The following is a 19305-nucleotide window of genomic DNA, read 5'->3' on the forward strand; positions in this document are numbered from 1 at the left end:
AGCAAGAGGTACAGCTGTGCATATACAGCTGGTATAATCTACAAAGAAAATTATGGAATGAAATGGGAAACTTCACATGAGCCTAAATTCACCATACCCGGTGTGATATCACTACAGGTGTAAGTCCCCTCAACATTGGGCTGTGTCGTAATGGAACTGAGCTGAGATAAGTTGGAGTGGCTTTGTGATTCAGAGAAAATCATCCATCGACCTGACTTCACCTTTGTTCCCATGGCTGTATGCCTTCAAATCCTTATAGAAATGTTCTTCTGTAATTTCTAAGAAGAGTAGAAACCATAAAATCAGCACATGGAGACCAACTGCATTTCAATTTAATAGAACTTTATTGTTTTATATGAATTCAGTGTTGTAAAGTATGCAGGAACACTTCAGATAGCATAGATAATTCACAGACTTGTCTTTACGATGAGGGATTTTCTGAGTGTGTGAAAAGTGTTGTATGTGTATGCTGTAGGCCTGCAAGCATTGTGACTGAACGAGTGAATAGGACAGTACAGGGCTGCTGTGATGGCTGGGCTGGTCCTCACTGTTCACAGGGTAAGTAAGAGTCCTTGTAGCTGGTCAAGTCAAAATCCACACACGGAAAAAAGCAACTGATGTGAGATTAAGCATATTCACCAAAATCTTATAACAATGACAATTTCCTGAATGACATTTACTTTTGTCCTAACAAACCATGTAGCTTAATACAGAGAGGAAAACACATTTCTTAACTTGAATATAGGTTGATGCAAGTTTAGTTTTTGAATAACACAATAAGTAAAATGCTTCCCTGAATGGCTGCAAAGAAAACAAGCAGAGTTTGATTTGATGGGGTTCTCACTGGTGCTCTACTTCCGTTTGTCTCTTTTTAGGTGTGAGTGCAAAGGGTCTGTGTTTCTCAACGTGGAATTGTGAGGCGTTTCCTGGGGTCCAGAACTCCTCTCTGATGTCTCTTGAGCAGTGTTGTGGTAGCCTTTGGGGTCTGAGTTGGAAAAACGCTTCTGATCAGACCTGCCTCTCTTGCTCCTACACACTTTTGCCAGGTGCGTGGGTGATTTTTGTGTGTGTGTGTTGTGTGTGTTCACTACCACAGATATATTCTAAATTTTCTTCTGCTTCTTCTTCTTTTTTAGGCACATCAATAAATGAGCCAGTTTTTTGGGTGGCAGTTTCCCAGACAGGGATTAAGCCTAGTCCTTGGCTATATCTTTCTTTCCATGAAAAATCTCAATTCAAAATGCTGTGAAGTCCAGGACCAGGCTTAATCTCTGGGAAACCATCCCTTGGAGTTTACTTTAATTTATTTTAAAGAACTCATTATAATAAGGTATGCATTGCATACAGTGCTTTTTCAGGAAGTGCATACGATTAAAGGTGGATTCTAGTAATGGTCATGGTGTTTAAGTAGGTCATATTCTCAGAAGTCATAATCATATTTTAAACTGCTTTAGCATGTTTACATTCATTCATTCATTATCTGTAAGCGCTTATCCAGTTCAGGGTCACGGTGGGTCCAGAGGCTACCTGGAATCATTAGGTGCAAGGCGGGAATACACCCTGGAGGGGGCGCCAGTCCTTCACAGGGCAACACAGACACACACACACATTCACTCACACACTCACAGACACTTTTGAGACGCCAATCCACCTACCAATGTGTGTTTTTGGACTGTGGGAGGAAACCGGAGCACCCGGAGGAAACCCACGCTGACACGGGGAGAACACACCAACTCCTCACAGACAGTCACCCGGAGCGGGAATCGAACCCACAACTTCCAGGTCCCTGGAGCTGTGTGACTGCAACACTACCTCCTGCACCACCGTGTTTACAGTACACATATATTTCATTTTATTTACAAATAAGCAGAATATTATTTACAAATAAGCAGAGTAATGAAATACGTATCAGTGCTCATCAGCACAGCTGCAGTTAGTGAGTGACTTGGGCCAAATCCTCAGTAAGAGCCTTTTATGGCACTAATGTATGCAGTTTGTCCAAAGGTTTGTAGACACCCTTTTTAATTAGTGCATTCAGTGACTTACTCCCATTGCTGACAAATGTTCAGCTGTGTACAGAGTGGGACGCTCAAAGTGGAACGCTCTGCAGGAGCCACATCTGTGTTTTTATTTTTCCTTAATCAGTATTAAACTGTCACTCCTTTTTTTAAAAGTTATATTTTTGTTCTCTGTCCTCAGATCCTCAGTCTTCACCCCTACTTCCTAGGAGCCTCCTTGGAGGTGCTCGTGACCCCAAGTCTTCTGCGACCTGCATGAGTTGGGGTGGAGCGCATTATCGTTCCTTTGACAGAAAACACTTCCATTTCCAGGGCAGCTGCACCTACATATTGGCTTCCTCCACTGACGGCACCTGGGCAGTCTACATCAGCACTGTGTGTGATGGCAGAGGCCACTGCAGTAAGGTACAGAGCATGGTTCCAGTCAAGCTACACTTAATCTCACTCCACATTTTAGCACCTGATGTGGTAAAGGCCAAAGTGAATCCATTCATTCATTCAGTCTGTAGCCGCTTATCCAGTTCCCACTGGGCGCAAAGCAGGGACACACCCTGGAGGGGGCGCCAGTCCTTCGCAGGGTGACACACACTCTCATATTCACTAACACATTCACACCTACGGACAATTTTGACCCGCCAATCAATCCACCTACGAGTGTGTAGTTTTGGTCCGTGGGAGGAAACCGGAGCACCCAGAGGACATCCACACGGACACAGGGAGAACACACCAAACCCGGAGCAGGACTTGAATCCACAACCTTCAGGCCTCTGGAGCTGTGTGACGGCGACACTACCTTTCTTTTTAACACCTTAAAGGACATTGCCATCCATACAAATGTAGATGTGAAGTATACATTTTGACTGGAATGCTGTTTAATAAAGCTGTTTGATTGTTATTGTTATTTTCTTTTTAGGCACTGAGGATGATGTTGGGGCTTGACTTGGTCTCTGTTCATAAGAGCAACATGTCTCTCAATGGTCTCACATTAACCCAAGGCGAACCTGTCTTTCAAAACGGTATGAATTTTTTGTTTTCAGTTTTAATGGTCTAATTGTATTCTTTCTTATCTTATTAGTGTGCCTTAAGTACTGGCAGATAAGACTGGACCTTCATAAATATAGGTCATAAAATATGTGTCTACGTTCAACCAAGCACATCACCAGTTATCTTTGCTTTGAGGAATTTTGTTTTATGAATGTACCACTGAACCAGGTTAGTTAAGTGACAAGGACTTGCCCAGAACCATTCTTCATTGTCAAATCAAGTTTTCTTTATTGTCAGTCCCCAGTATCATACATACATTGGGACAAAATATAGTCCTTCCAGCCTTAGGTGCTATACAAAATAGCAGAATACACATCAATGACCTAAAGAACATAAACTGCACAATAGCATGGAACAAGCTCAGTATTTATTCAGTTGTCAGAACAAACATTGCATCCCCATTTTAATGTTTTTTGATTGAAATGTGAAATGTATTTTAAACATGCTTTAATCACCTCTGCACAGCATTACAATGTCATTTGGACTGCACATTCAACTCATCAGTGGCATTAAACACACACACACACACACACACACACACACACACACACCAGGAGAAGTGAACATACACAAACCCGGAGTGCTAGGCATCCACCTCTGTGTTGAGGGAACTTAGGGGTTAGATGCCATGCCCAAGGGCAGTTGGATGTGTGACATAGGAGAAAGTGTCATTTTTAGTTGCAGTTAACTTTACTGATTTTCCACAACTAGAAATCTGATTGGCTCTTATGACTGAATGGCGGGACTTTATCTGTTAACAGCAAACAGATTCCATGTTCAGCGTTATGAGAATTTCAACTAATAATCATTCCTTTCACATTAAAGTTTTTGGTTTTACCACACACAACACTATTGTCCCGAAAGTGTCCCAAAAGAGCTTTTATCACGTCCCTTGGTCTATTTTTACTGGTGCCAAGACAGCTGTGTCTGGAGCGCTGCCCTGTGTGTGTCATTCATTCGAGTCACTGCTCATCATAATGCAGAGATCTGATTGGCTGAGCTTCACATGTGATATGCAGAAACGCATGTGTGAGTCGGGTAATTTCCTGGAGCGCTAAAACTGAACCGTAATGACCAGTAGAGTTATACCTCTTAAGACAAACACCTTGTTCAAAATTAAACAGCTCTTAATAGTTTATCAGTTACAGGTCCAGGTCCTGATAGGACAGCGTCTAGGTCCGTTCTCGGACTGTGGTCCGCCTATTTGTGACTCCTGCCAACAGACAGTAAATATACATGACTATGAAATACTCAAGGAAATACACATAAATACACATGCCTTCAGATATATGTACAGATTTTAAAGCAGCCTATGAAAAGAGGAACTAGTGCAGCAATTGCCTGTTCTTGTTTGGTCTTAACTTTGCCACTGGACTCGTAAACAACATCATGCACTGTTAAGCAAAGCATTTGTGATCTCTTTTGATATTTTGCTGTTAAACACTTTATGACCAAAACCTTGCTTGCCTAAGGGTTCTTCTCAAATGAAGGTTTACATTAGAAATTACTTTGAGGATTTGATTCTGTTTATCCCCAAGATTATCAGTGAGGCCATGTACTGCTGCTAGATCACAAACACAACTTCAGCGTATCCCACAGGTATTAGATGGAGCTCTGTTATGCCAGAGAACCGTGTTCCTCTGCTCTGCTGCCCTGTTCTGTGGGCTTTTGTGGCCCATGCTTGGCATTGTGAGTGGTTCTCGCACATTTTCAGTAAGCATCTCATTTTTCAAAAGTTGTTTGCACAGCTGAATGTCTGTGTCAGCGATGCGCCCTGCTGCAATTCTTCCTTAGTATACTACTCAGTTTTAACAAGGATTTGACCTGTCACTATTAGAGGTTTAGAAGCAATGTGTGTTAGATTTGTTTACAAGCAGATGACAAGATATCTACACACTGTTATGTTTATTCTGATTGTTTACTCAACTGGATTCTCTTCCCGTTCACTGGGACTGTTTATTTTCCCACTTAACCCGGACATAGGTCACTGCATCTTAGGTCCTGCTGTGAAACTGCTGAGAAATGTTTATGAAATGATGGTCTTAATCACTATACTATATGAATGTGTGATAAATGTATGATAGACAGCATTTCATGTGCATCAATTTTGTCCGTAGGAGTGAGTGTTCACTGGCTGGGAGATTTTGTTTTTGTGGAGAGTGGACTGGGGGTCAGAATCAAATTTGACCTGGGAAACACTGTGTATCTGACAGTTACCTCAGAACACTTTGCTGCTACAAAGGGGTTGTGTGGAGTATACAACAACAACGCAGATGGTAAGAAATGTCCTTAGAAACCAAATGCTGGATGTTGTTCTGCTTGTTGTGTGACTCTGTTATATTTTCTTCTTCCAAATGTGTACAATATGGCTTTCTTGTTTCTAATGAATTATTTTATTCTTTGAACTGTAAGCTGATACCCCATTCCCATCAGCTCTGTGCCATAGTCATGACTCCAGAGCTTGCCATTTCCTGCCTGTTCACAAATAGATGCTGGCCTTATACTGAATCACCTCTTTTCACCTCCCACTCTTTGAAAACCTCCCTCAAGCTCTTCATGGCGAGCCTAAGTCTGATATAGTTCCTATACACTGTGATGCTGTCTCCACCAGCTTCTAAGGTATAGATCCATAAGCATCTGTGAGCTTTAGCTTTGTCAGTTGCCCTTAACCTTATAGTGAATTTCTGATTAACTGTGTCATGACTCTTGTGCACAGAGGTTTCAGTGTACCCACCCTTCAGCAGATACATATGCAGAAGGCGGACTCTGATGAATATACTGAGGCTGCTCACTATTGTTTGAGTTTTCCTCTGTGGAAATTCCTTCCTTTGCTTTCCTCCAGATGAATAACGAGATTTTCCACTGCTGGTGCAGGACCCTGGGTTGCTTTATATGGTAGTACAGTGGGTCCAGAGGAAAAACTGCTTGTAGAACCTTTGATGACATCCTGGAATTCTCCATATCTGGGTCTAGGTCCTTGCTTCTGAGGTCAAAGTTAGGCAGAAGTGGGTCTATCAAGGCTCTGTACTCAGCTAGTTACTCCTTCCTCACTTCACATCAATGTAGTAGTTGTGGAAATGGAAGTCTGCTTCCCCCTTTGAGTGTTCACATTAAAAATATACACCCTGAAAAGAAGAAAAAATGATGGCTTATTTGTACTTTTTGTTTGTTCATTTCTGTATCAGTTCAATTTCTTTAGAGGGCTTTCAGAAAAAGTGGGTTAAATCCCTCTTAAGCAGCCAAGGAATTTATTTTATTTTTAGTGTCACTTGTCATAATATATTTGGCACCAGTGGTGTTAGATTGGTGGAAATAATTAGGGTTTTAGAGGAAAATGAAACTTGATTTTCATTTCATTGATGTGTGTGCACGTATAACTATGGGGTTCTGTCGTCTATGGTTTTGGTTTTATTGCTCTTTCTTTCTACAGATGACTTCACTGGTAAAAGTGGAAGTATATCTCAGTATGCTGCCAGCTTTGGAAACTCGTGGCGGGTTCCAGATCAACTGACAGAGGTATTTCATGCGCTGTACTTGGTCTCTGCTTTTAGAAGCGGAATCCCGTATTATGGAATGTTATAATAACACTATGTAGTAATTTTACCTTAAAAGTCTCTAGTGTATTGATCTAACGGAGGCCATGAGTGAAAACGTCACTATGATTGTCTGGTCTTCACAGGGATGTAGTGATGCAGCAGAGTTGGGACACAGCTGTGACATTACAGGGGATGTAGGACTGCGAAGAAATGCAGAGTCAGCATGCCATCAACTCAAGGAGAGTCCCTTTACACACTGCCATCATCGAGTAAGAGAAGCACACGAATTGTCCTGCCATACAGAAAATGTCAAAGAGGTCAGCAGACTGCCGTTTTAAGATTTTAATTACTGTTATTATTGTTTTTGTCCTTCTTTCAGGTTGATCCAGGCCCCTATGTGGATACCTGTCTGTATATGTACTGCAGCCTCGGACACAGTGAGAGAGAAGGGGCTGTGTGTGACACACTGGCCAGCTTTGCTCGTGAATGTGCCCAACAACATGTGATCATCAGCTGGAGACACCCAGGGCTGTGTGGTACGTCTCTCGTTTCTTTCACAGCACAGATGCCAAGGCTTTGTTTTTGAAATCTGATCCACCACAGTTACTCACTATCACTGTCTACAGAAGACCTTAATTAGCTGGAGCAGGTGTGAGCTGGATTTTCACAGTGATAATAGAGTTTGCAAGTAAATGCAGAACCCAGAAGCCCAGCTATTAACTGTATAGTCAAATTTATTTGAAATGAAGAAAAGAAGGATTTGAATAATCAGATACAATGAGTGTTTGGAAATTTGTGTGCTGACCACAGAGAATCTTGGTCAGCTGCTCACTAATCCTATCTGCAATTCACACAAACAAATATGGAAGCAACAGCAAGGCACTGATATTGCCTAATAATTCTATGTGGTCTCTAAAAGCTTTTGTAGGGAAAAAAATATAATTTACAGAAAATTACACAGAGGAATTAACTAGTAAATACAGTATTTTGATTTGGTTAATGTCTTCATTGAGCCTACAGGCTTGTGCAGGATGTTTTCTCCAATGGTAGATAAAATGTACAACTTCAATATTTGCTCGGCTTTTCTACCCACTCTGTTTTCTCTGTCTTTCTATAGAGCGAGTGTGTCCTGGGGGTCAGGTTTTTTCAGACTGCATGTCTTCCTGTCCCCCTAGCTGTACCTCCGCTCTCACGCCAGCCTCAGGCCAGTGTCGGGAAGAGTGTGTTGGGGGTTGTGAGTGCCCTGCTGGACTCTATCTACATGGAGGCCAATGCTTAAAGAAAGATGACTGCCCATGCTTTCACAGGCGTCGCACATATCAGGAGGGGGACATGATAAAACAAAAGTGTAACACCTGGTGAGTACAGGGGGCTACTTGGCAACTAACTGTAAATGTGAATGTTCTGTGATTTACTGGATCCAGTGAGATCAGTGTTTCAAAGCACAGTTTTTGCATTTGCAACAAAGATGACCAAAATACCTTTAAATACCAAAAAAGCTAAAGCATTGAATTTGAATAATTTGAATGGTTCGTACAGGTGTTTGTGAATAAAATGTACTACATCAATAAATTTACTGTCTAATCAATATATAATCATAATCTAATGTAGAGAGTAGTGGAAAGTCATTTATTTAAGTAGGTTTTCAGCCATTTTGTCTAACCTGTTTTCATAGTGTTTGTAAGGGAGGCCAGTGGAGGTGTTCTGAAGAGAGGTGTGCAGCTCAGTGCAGTATTATCGGGGCAATGCACATCTCCACTTTTGATAAGAAAAGGTATAACCTCCAGGCTGGTGACTGTCAGTTCATTGCTGTTGAGGTAAGCTACTTGTTTTGGATAGTGCATCTTTATTTCTTTACTGAATGTGCATTTTATGATTCATTTTATTCATTGACATTATCTTATTTCAGTATTCAGTTAATCCCAATATCAGAGCTTTGTTTTTTTATGAGAATGGCTCTCAGTAACATCCTGAAATAACCAGTAAATAGGTGATTTAAGCTTATTTTTGGGGACATTTCTCCTGCTGAACACCAGTGCTGCTTTTTTATTTTTATAGGATTTTGTAGATAAGAAACTTACAGTGACAATCAGAGCAGGGGAGTGTGTGAAGGGAGGGGGCAAGGGCTGCCTTCAGGAAATGTCCATCACTGCACTCCGTACCACAGTGACTGTCACTAACACAGGTGAGTTGCTGGTATGTCTTTTGAAGCATACATCATCCTACCCATAAAGCCTATTGACCTGCTGCTCTGTATAAATGATCTGTTAGGCTAGAGAAGGTAACTCCCTTTGTGGAGTTCTACCTTTCCTCTGCTTCTTTTAAATAAAAGAATTTCATGTGCAATGTAAACATCATAAAGGTTTCAAGATATACCATTTAAACTCCACCCAACTAAAGCCTCTTTAACATATGAACTTCAATGAAACTTCAGAGAACAACTGGTACATCAGGTCTTGGCATGGTTCTTTCACACATGCAGTGCACTGTGGGAGAATTTCTGTGTCAGACATGTTGTCACTGGGGGAAATGTTCCACGTACTTTAGACCTGGGGCAGCACCTGTGCAGGATGTGCAAGAGATACTCTGGGACATTAGTGGCTCTGTTCCCACATGCACTCACTCCAAATTTACCTGGAGTCTCTATAGCTCACTAGCAGGATAAAGTCCGTGCATCAATGTTGCGGGTGTTTGCAGCTCCTCTGGGTAAACTCTGTTAAATGTTCTGGGTTAATTTGTATGTGTTAAAGGGGCTTAAGCTCCAAAAACATATTGTGTCAAATGCATACCTACTGGCATAAACTCAGTAAGAAACAATTGGAATATATTTCTAATGGTTAGGTAGAAAAGAAAGTGGAGATACAATATATATATATATATATATATGTATATATATATATATATATATATATATATATATATATATTTTTTTTTTTATCATTAATTGCTGTTTATATTGGAGTTAGTTGTTTATGGGTCAAAAACCTCCTACCCCCAGTGTCCACTTCCTGGATTGATATATAGGTCAACCAACCAGACCAGAAATAATGATAGGTAATAAATATCCTAAGGTTTTGTGACACCCCTAATCAAGAAAATTGGTAACAATGTGAAAAAATCATTTTTTGTCCACATACTTTCTAAGTATACTTTCTTCGACTGTTTGTATTTTGTGCCATCTGCCTATCTGTCTCTGTATGTCTTTTGTCTCCCTCTCAGGCTCAGTGATGCTGAATGGTAAGCCTGAGATTTTGCCAGTGTTTACAGCTGATCTGGGACTGAGAAGAGCTACCTCCAGCTTCCTGCTGGTCCAGGCATTTGGAGCTCAGCTGCTGTGGCACACAGCTGGCTCTCTGATCCTCATCACTCTGCAGCCAGGCTTTGCTCATAAGGTCCTAATAAATATAATGCTTTCATGTCTCACTCAAGTACAGTGAATCATGTGATACACTTCGCAATTTTACTATAATAGTGACAACAGTAAAATCACTGCTCTAATGTTGTTCTGAGCAGAGTTCCTGATCATGACTAGCTTCAGACCTGTTAATTCTTTTCATTATAGAAATACCAATCCCCTTAATGTAGTTCTATGCATGTTTTTGTGTTTTCTGCACTATGGCAGGTGAGGGGTCTGTGTGGAACATTGACCTGGAATCAGCACGACGATTTCACCACACCAGACGGTGATGTCGAGAGCAGTGTGCCTTCTTTTGCTGCCAAGTTCAGCCCTGGATCTTGCCCTTTACCCTTATCTGTGACCTCTGACCCCTGTAGTACCTACACCCAACGTGGAAAGTACGCAGAGAGCGTCTGTGCTCTTATCAACAGTGCTGTGTTTCAGGTCAGCTGGTGACTTTACTCTTAGAATGGTGCCAAGACATTCCCATGCTGTATTCCCATGTTCAATACACATCCAAGAAGTCCAAGAAAAGCAGCACTGATGCATATTTGCTAGAACTGATGCCTTCAGAAGGAAGCTTGGGATTAAAGCTGTGCGCCTCTATGGAAGATAGAGTGGGTGCCAAATACCATAAATTTAAATGATGCGTAGTAGATTTCTATCCAACATAATTACATTTATGTGTCTGCCAAGTATAAATGGAATGTGGATTAATCTTATCTTAACATTATTCAGATACGAGACACATGACATCATAAATAGGCTCACTGTTCTCTAAGGACGGAGGCAATAAGTGAAGCTACGTGTTTAGAGTGTCATTCTTAAAGTGCTTATGCTGGGAGAAAATGAATAACGATTTACCGGATAAATCCTCTCATGGGTTAAGTTGCTTGCCCTGCTGGGTTTCTTGGTGTTTATTGATTATTTACATAGTTACAGTGCAGTGAGGTCCACAAAGATGAAGTATTAAATGTATGCTAAAATCTTTCCACTGCATAAAACGTAACACCACTGTGCATTACTCTGTGCAGGCTTGTCATGACGTTGTTGAGCGGGAACCCTACATGCGAATATGTCTGTCTGAGGTGTGCAGTTGCGCCCCACACCAGCTGTGCCACTGTACTGTCATCACAGCCTATGCTCAGCGGTGTGCCCAGGAAGGGGTGCTAGTGAGCTGGAGGAACCACACCTTCTGCCGTAAGAGTCTTTACAACTGTCAGTTCAAGCTAATAGTGAATTTGCTTGTTACTATGCAGAAAAATAAAAGTCGAATTAAAGCTGCACTATGTAACATTTGAGGATTTGGAGACCTCTCTGTTGGAAAAGTGTAATAGAAAATGACAGACAGAAGAACTTTGATAGTCGTGAGCATGACAGAAATGTTCCGGGTGCTCTGGTTTCCTCCCACAGTCCAAAACCACATTTTGGTAGGTGGATTGGATTCATTAGGACCAAGCAACACCACAAACCCCTGTCCTCGTACACACAACAGTCACAAATACAAATAATATACTACCATCTACACAACATAAACAACTACAATAAACCACAACAACACAGTCCCTTTTCTTCAGGGAGCAGGGCAAGCTGCTCAGTATAACCACACATTTGGAGCTCTCAATTACACTTACAGCCCAAGGCAGATGCCACAATATGTAAAGAGGCATGGCATGGTCCAAAAACCCCCTGCCAAATCTGACTCAACACCACTGACTGCTGAACTGCTATTTTAGAGCTTTACAGAGTGACTCACAGCTGTACAGAGACTGACTCACTAATCCTACTACTTTCAAGTTTAAACCAAAAAAAATTGGACATAGTGCAGCTTTAAGTAATATATTGAAATATATTATAAGTGATATCGTGTTCCGGGTTTTGTGTTCAGTACTTACATACACTGTGCAGAGAACAAAAACTACTAACTAGATACAAGAGAATGGTATTTTATATGTCTGTTTGGGTGCTGTCTCTCTGCAGCGGTACAGTGTTCAGGAGGGCAGGTGTATCATGAGTGTGGCAGAGTGTGTGGAAGCTCATGTGCGGACCTACAGCAAAGCTGGAGCTGCGAGGAGGACAAAGGTAGCAGGACATGTGTCTCGGGCTGTCAATGCCCAGCAGGCCTGGTGCAGGATGACCAAGGCCAGTGTGTTCCAGTCAGCATGTGCCCATGTGTGCATGGTGGGATTGTCTATCCACCTGGAAGCTCTCTACAGATCAGCTGCAATAACTGGTATGAGACATGAAGATAAGGGCCTGCATATGGACGCACAATTTATTTGCACTCCATACCTGGCATAATTATGAAAGCCTGACACTTTCTGACATTTGGAAAATATGCAAAGATCTTCCATTACATTTAAGCTACATCCTTGTTTTCTACACTTTATCAGCTTAATTTGCTATACTGGTGCACTTTTTAGATCCTGCTATTAGTCCATCTGCTGCTCTGCATACTTTTTAGCAAGCTTTCATCCTACTCTGCATCGGGTCAGGACCCCAACTGGACCACCATAGAGCAGGTATTTTGGTGCAGCAGTGACACTGTTGTGTGGTGTGTTAGTGTGTATTGTTCTGTTACAAGTGGATCAGACACAGCAGTGCTGCTGGAGCTTTTGGATAACACAAAATCATGGCTCGACTGAGAATAGTTCACCAACCAAAAATATCCAGTGAGAAGTATCTTGTAGCAACAGATGAGCAGATGTGTCTGAGTATATAAACATATATACACAAGACAGATGAACAAGCTAGGAGTGTATGGTGAGTGAGCACAGAATTTTAAATCTCCAGCAGCCCTAACCAATCCACTTGTATCTAATAACATGGGACTAAAAAGTATGCACTTGATCTACAGCCTCTTATTACAGAACCACAGAGTGCACCTATATGGTCAGTGGAGTGTAGAAATAAGGAGGTGGATTTAATCTAATGGCTTTTTGGCTTATAAATCGACATGTAATAAAAGATATTAATAACATTTTAATAATGTATTGTATTAATCTGTTGCATAATAATAGCATACTGCCTCATACTAATTAGAAGGTTTAGGATCTCATTTGGAGTGTGTAATAATTATAAAAATGTAATCAATATTATGGCTTATTAAGTTGCTATATTTTCAGTGGTGAAACCTGGCCTCCTTACGTAGTAGAATCACATTTACTACAGAATAGAATTAATATAAGATTAATAACGGAATGTTAATTGATCAAGCAGCAAGCTTTCTGTCGACTCGTGGTATGTACACTGCAACCCCCCCCCCCACACACACACACAGTAAGTTCAGATGACCCATTACTGGTGCAGTACATGCTGTACTGGGCACATTGCCTCATATCCACATTGCTACACAATAATTGCACAGTTAAGGTGCATGTTGTTTGGGGTTCAGCCAAGAGCCTAATATCAGTTAGAGTGTATCTTACCAGATACACTGCAGGGAGATAGCACCTTTGAAACTATTAGACGAAAGTAGTTTCTGTGCTTTAAACCTTTTATGCCGCTTTTATGATTGTCATGGCATCTAAAGGTGACTTTTTATTACCCGTCCTTGATAACAGACTCGGCGATTCAGCATAAAACGATCTTTCATCTTGTTTGTGTAATACTAGCACAGTATTTTATGTGAAGAGGTGAGATTCTTCAAACCTGAGTTTCTTGCCCAACTGTTTAATTGAGTCATTCATTGATAGTTGGATGAATGCTACAGCAAATACACATCCAATGACACGTCCAGTAAGTGGGCAAGGTTCCAGCTGTTCTGTGGTTATTCGTCGTGTCATTGGTTTTGCACATGCAGATGTGCACTAACCCTTGTGTAATTAGTTGGACGTTTTTACAGATCGTGTCTGGCTAATGATTAAAAGGCTTTAGTGAACTTTGTTAAAACCTCATCTGGTGCTTGCCTTTTGCCTTTGTCTCTGTATTTCGTTGGCGGTTAATTAGTTTAGGGACCAAAGGATTTTTCAGCAAATCAATATCTTGTTAATAAGTGGCATAAGACTGTTTGTGATTCTGTCAGAAATTATTATTTTCTTACCATCCCTTGTCTTAAACAATGAAAAGTACAAATACAATTGTTACAATATATTGTAAAAAATTGGTCATTTCCAATTAACTTTATAATAGAATGAAAATAAGAACACACAGTACTATTGATTTGAAGCACTGTGGGACCCTCACGTGGAGCTTTTCCTACATATATAAGTGAATTGCACTCTTCTGTAGGGGGAGCCTAGTAAAAAAATTCCAAATATTACTTAGTGTTGCTTTAAAATGAGTGGGTATGTGACATTTCAAAATAAATGTAATGTTGGCTTTGTCCTCAGGAGAATGCAGGCTTTAACCCAGGTGATGCCTCAGCCGTCGGGGAAGCCAATAGTCATAGAAAACACAATTTGCCTTGCTCTCTGGGTGGGTAGGACAGCCCCCTCCTCTATCACTGCCCACTGTACTTTCAAGAAAACACAATGGTGCTGTTTTTTGGGTATTTGTTGTGTGTTCTTCCAACTGCAGCACAGAACAGTGCAGTATAGTGTTTCCTGCTGTGAGTTGCAGAGGTAGAAGAGCTCTGATGAAGTCATTCTATGACCCGCTGTATTGCATCATCGGGATAGGTTGATTTCATTGCATTTCTTTTTCCTCATGACAACATAAGACACCATGGTTAGACTGTTAAAACAGGTAAAGGTTTGCATTTGTGTACTATAATGGAGTAGGCCATTTAAGGTTGTGAAGTGTGATTAACCTCATCATAAAATAACACTATTGCACTTTTAAATGATCCATGAACATTTTATAACGGAATATAGAATACTAGAAATTAGTAGTGAACTTCATGTAATTCATCCCAAGGCTAGGCTTAGTACATTTACAGAAAATAACACCAACGTATTTCAATTTTTTGACCCAAATCCAGTAATAAGTGTTTGGCCAAACATAGAATTTTAATCTTGTTATCCCAAATACAACTGAAAAACCTAAGTGTGCTTGGTCCATTTGCATAGTTTTAACTGGTGCGAGTAATCTTTTACTCATTAGGAACTTTAGATTTTTAGAAATGCAGTTCTCAGACTCCAAATGTGTCCTGTCTGAATATTTACAATATTCTCTACATGTATTTATTTATGTTACACAAGTTGTTATTTTATATGCTGTTACACAGGGGTACCACTAGTCTGTTTGTGTTACCACTGAACCATCCCCCTCGAATCCTTGGAACTCCCAAAAAAAAAAAAAAAAACTTTAAAGGCTTATATCCAAACTGTAAGAACAGGGAGGCCTTAAGTGAAGGGTGCACCTCACTCCATGTGAGCCCTGAACTCACAGTCTGAAAAGACAACCATCAACTTGCCAGAGGTGGTATTCAACCTGCTTTTGCTCAACATTATGAAATGTTCTGCTCAACCAGTAGAACAAACTTGCTACATATATCGCCTTTGACCAAGTGATGGTTGCTTCTTGAGACTAATCATTCAGGTTCTGCAGTGTGTGATACATTCCCTGAGTTTCTCTGAGTACATGGGGCTGGGCCTGTGGAAAGAAAAGCAGACCAATGGTCCCCCAGTGACATTTTAAAGAAGCTTGGCCACTTAAAGTTGCTTGTTCAGACTCATTCTCCTTTTTTCTCTAAAGTGTGTGTGGACATGGTGTGTGGAACTGTACTGATGATCCGTGTCCTAAAGTCAGGGAGTGTCCAGGCTCTCTGGTCTTCTCCCCTCGTTCATGTCTAAGGACCTGCTCCAGTCTGGATAGTACTGAGCCTGCTTGCACTGAACCTATTTATGGATGCGTCTGTCCAGAGGGAACTGTGCTTTTGGTGAGTATCTCCTTTATTTTTCCTCCATTGCACTATGGTCATGTGTTTTATATCCACCGAGACATAATGACAGCAATAGGATACACACAGTAATAGCTTTCCCTGATGTTATCCTGCTTCTTGATCTCATGCACAAGTCTTTTTTGCTGATTCTGTGCAGGGGGATCAGTGTGTGTCTCCTGATGAGTGTCCTTGCCACCACAATGGCAGACTTTTCTTCACCAATGATACCATCTCTAAAGACTGCAACACATGGTGAGCATGCAGTACACACCCGACTGGCTTGATTAGATTAGAGACAGTTCAGGGACAGAAAGTCAGATTAGTAAAGAAAAACAAGAAACCCCTCTTTTCAACAGAGATGTGTTTCTTTTACACTACAGGATAAAACTTCACGTCATTTTTTATCATTTTGCTTGTCTTTCTGGTAATAAGACATATTAGTGCCAAAATATTCTACTGTTATCTGTTACTACAGCTAGATGTTTTTAAACAACTACGGACATTTTCTACTGATTCATTCATCATGAACTTTTGGCAATATTTAAAGGGCAGCTAGGCTTTTATAATGATGCACACTTTACAAACATACAAATAATACTTAAACCCAGTAGGTTTTTTAATGACAGCATTCATACACTTTGCAAGTTACTGCCTGACCTTGTCCTCATCTCTGTGTTGTACAGTGTTTGTAAGCAGCGTCACTGGCACTGCACTCAGCTGTTATGTGCTGGTACCTGTGTGGCCACGGGTGACCCTCACTATGTGACATTTGATGGCCGCTGCTTCTCTTTCCTGGGGGACTGTGAGTACGTACTGGCCCAGGAGATGAGTGGTCTGTTCATGGTCAGCGCTGAGAATGTTCCCTGTGGCAGCACTGGAGTCACCTGCACCAAATCCGTCACACTCACTGTCGGCAACACCGCTATTCACCTGCTGAGAGGTCAGCTTTAAAAAATATTCAGTTTTTCTATGTACAAAATGTCAGAAACAAGTGTTAAACATAGGGTCAGCGCAGTTATTAAAACCTGTTTAACCGCTACTGAGGCTGAGAAACGTAAACACAGAACACAGTAAAAAAGGATAAACTTCACAAATCTTTATCTTAAGTAGGAAATATTTAGTTAAAAATTGGTATCAGCACAAAATGTTCATGGTTTGGTTCAATTTTGGATTAACCTTGGTATTTAACTACAGTAAGTTGATGATTTTTGTATGAAATCCTTGGTTAAATTTGCAAAAAACCCTTCAACTCTTTACCCTAAGACCCCTGAATGAAGGTAGTACTGTATGAAAATATTGGTGTTCTTTCTTCAGGCAAAGCAGTGACAGTGAATGGCATGCCAGTGACTCTTCCTAAGTCTTACTCAGGCAGTGGTTTAGTGCTGGAGAGAATCGGCTTGTTTGTGTCTCTTTCATCCCGCCTTGGAGTCACTCTTCTCTGGGATGGAGGTACTTCCAATAAATACTGATGATGGGGATTGCTTGATTGTCTGTTCTTTTCATTCTCAGTATAGGTACATACTGGCAAATTACTTGTGATATGTGTGAAAAAGAGAGATAAACATGGCTTGTTTTTTGTTCTGTGTGGTGGAAAGGCATGCGTGTGTATGTGCGGCTAGAACCACACTTGCGAACCCAGGTTGGGGGTTTATGTGGAAACTTTGATGGAGACACAGAGAATGACTTTACCACGAGGCAGGGCATAATGGAGTCTACACCTGAGCTGTTTGGAAATTCCTGGAAGGTCAGTCCTTCATGTCCCGATGTCAGTGAGCAGGACTTGCGTGACCCCTGTGCTGTGAGTTACTTTTACTTTCTTAGTATTTTATTTCTTAACCATTTCCAGCTTAACCCCTTAAAGCTTAATAGGAACTCTATAAGACCATTATCCTCCTATACATTTGTATACATATGATTTTGATTGAAACGCTTCTTCAGTGTTATTTTATCATCATGAAATCTAGGCCTGTATTATCTCTGATTTTTCATTTGCGTAGATCAACCCTCATAGAGTTACCTGGGCGAAGAAAAAGTGCGCCGTGATCACACAAGAGCTGTTTTCCCTGTGTCATGCTGAAGTGCCTTACCAGCAGTTCTATGACTGGTGTGTCTTTGATGCCTGCGGGTAAGAGATCTTGGTAATAGTGTCTTTCATTATAGAGCAGGAGGTCTATTTCTGCATTGGGTCACTTACTGTATTACACAGACAGAGGGAGTTTGAATAATCTCAGGAGCAGGTGTATATACATAAAAAGGCATAGTGTGGAATTTGGTGTTGTATGAGCTCTGTATTAATGTGTCTAAATTTAATACACATTACTAATGCTGTATTAATTGTTTTGTGTTTATAAACAGTACAATTAATTAGTAGAATCTTCAGAACAATTCAAAAATTTCTGTTTTGTGTTTGATATTTTTTCAGCACGAATGGAAATGGTACCATAAACTTAGTAGAAAAAATATCTTAAATACACAACAGAGGGTGTTTTGGGATTAACTTTTTAGAGACAAGTTACACCTAGCCCTTGTATTTGTGAGAGTGTTTTTTCTGCTATTCAGGCATCTCCCTTTAGAGACAGCACTACTAATATTCGTGTTTTCATTTTTTAAAGGCAAAGAATATTCCATGCACAACTGATACAAACACTAGTAAATCAAGCAGAATGTAATTGGCCACACTCTATAATTATCTTCTGTTTCCTACACCTTCATTCACAGAATGCATTGTTTTTATCACTGATACTAACACTCAGTACATCTCGTCCTTCTGTCCTCAACTGAACTTTGCTTAGAAAATTGCCATTCAGTCCAAGTTCTGGAGTTCCTCTACACTTACTTGGGCTAAATGCCAAGTCATGTGCGAAGAGAAAAAGCACAAGAGGTTCATGAAAGAACTGGGATGAATGGAAAGGGCAGGTCTGTAACAGAGAAAAGAACGCTCATTTATATTCAACCTTTAGCCTTAAATGGTGGGTTATTAGGATCCTCTGTAGGTCACTGAGTCAAGTACAGCAACTCAGTAAAGTTTACTCTCTGTGTCTGTTACTCAAGCTGTGATTCGGGAGGCGACTGTGAATGTATTTGCACAGCCATTGCAGCCTATGCTGAGGAATGCAACCGCAGAGGGGTCTATATCCGCTGGAGGTCTCAGGAGCTCTGCCGTAAGCCTGATTCTTTTCAGCTCTCTTGAACATTTTGAGCGCATATAATTTTACAGCCTCCAACAGATGAGTTGTAACTATATTGCTGAGGAATGGTGTAATATTTTAATCATTGTATAAATTTTACTGCAATGAAATGGCCTCAAAACCTTTGACCAGCAGGGTACCATCACAAAGATCAGTGGCCAATTTAGTCATTGCCTGTACCGTCTCTTAGCTAGGACTCTGTCAGTCACATGATGCTATTTAGTTAAGAAAGTTAAGGGTAGCACACTCTACCTTTGAAAAAGTAAACCCAACCACCGCTTCTTTTTGAACTGCCACA

The 19305-nt window shown here is 40.8% G+C and overlaps 1 protein-coding gene across 1 annotated transcript in view; it reads left to right on the forward strand.

Annotated features, from left to right (window-relative positions):
- Positions 1-19305, forward strand: part of sspo (SCO-spondin) — a 98677-nt gene that overhangs the window by 13025 nt on the left and 66347 nt on the right. The window contains exons 7-28 of the mRNA XM_066682558.1: positions 476-558; positions 876-1046; positions 2200-2423; positions 2932-3034; positions 5180-5338; positions 6493-6578; positions 6742-6867; positions 6978-7134; positions 7716-7956; positions 8274-8415; positions 8657-8783; positions 9818-9990; positions 10221-10439; positions 11030-11195; positions 11976-12228; positions 15633-15816; positions 15977-16071; positions 16503-16759; positions 17134-17268; positions 17415-17617; positions 17817-17944; positions 18871-18980. Of these exons, the coding sequence (XP_066538655.1) occupies positions 476-558; positions 876-1046; positions 2200-2423; positions 2932-3034; positions 5180-5338; positions 6493-6578; positions 6742-6867; positions 6978-7134; positions 7716-7956; positions 8274-8415; positions 8657-8783; positions 9818-9990; positions 10221-10439; positions 11030-11195; positions 11976-12228; positions 15633-15816; positions 15977-16071; positions 16503-16759; positions 17134-17268; positions 17415-17617; positions 17817-17944; positions 18871-18980 (3542 nt within the window). The remainder of the gene's footprint in view (positions 1-475; positions 559-875; positions 1047-2199; positions 2424-2931; positions 3035-5179; positions 5339-6492; positions 6579-6741; positions 6868-6977; positions 7135-7715; positions 7957-8273; positions 8416-8656; positions 8784-9817; positions 9991-10220; positions 10440-11029; positions 11196-11975; positions 12229-15632; positions 15817-15976; positions 16072-16502; positions 16760-17133; positions 17269-17414; positions 17618-17816; positions 17945-18870; positions 18981-19305) is intronic.

Source organism: Hoplias malabaricus, chromosome 10, assembly GCF_029633855.1.
Source record: "Hoplias malabaricus isolate fHopMal1 chromosome 10, fHopMal1.hap1, whole genome shotgun sequence".
Lineage (NCBI taxonomy): Eukaryota > Metazoa > Chordata > Actinopteri > Characiformes > Erythrinidae > Hoplias > Hoplias malabaricus.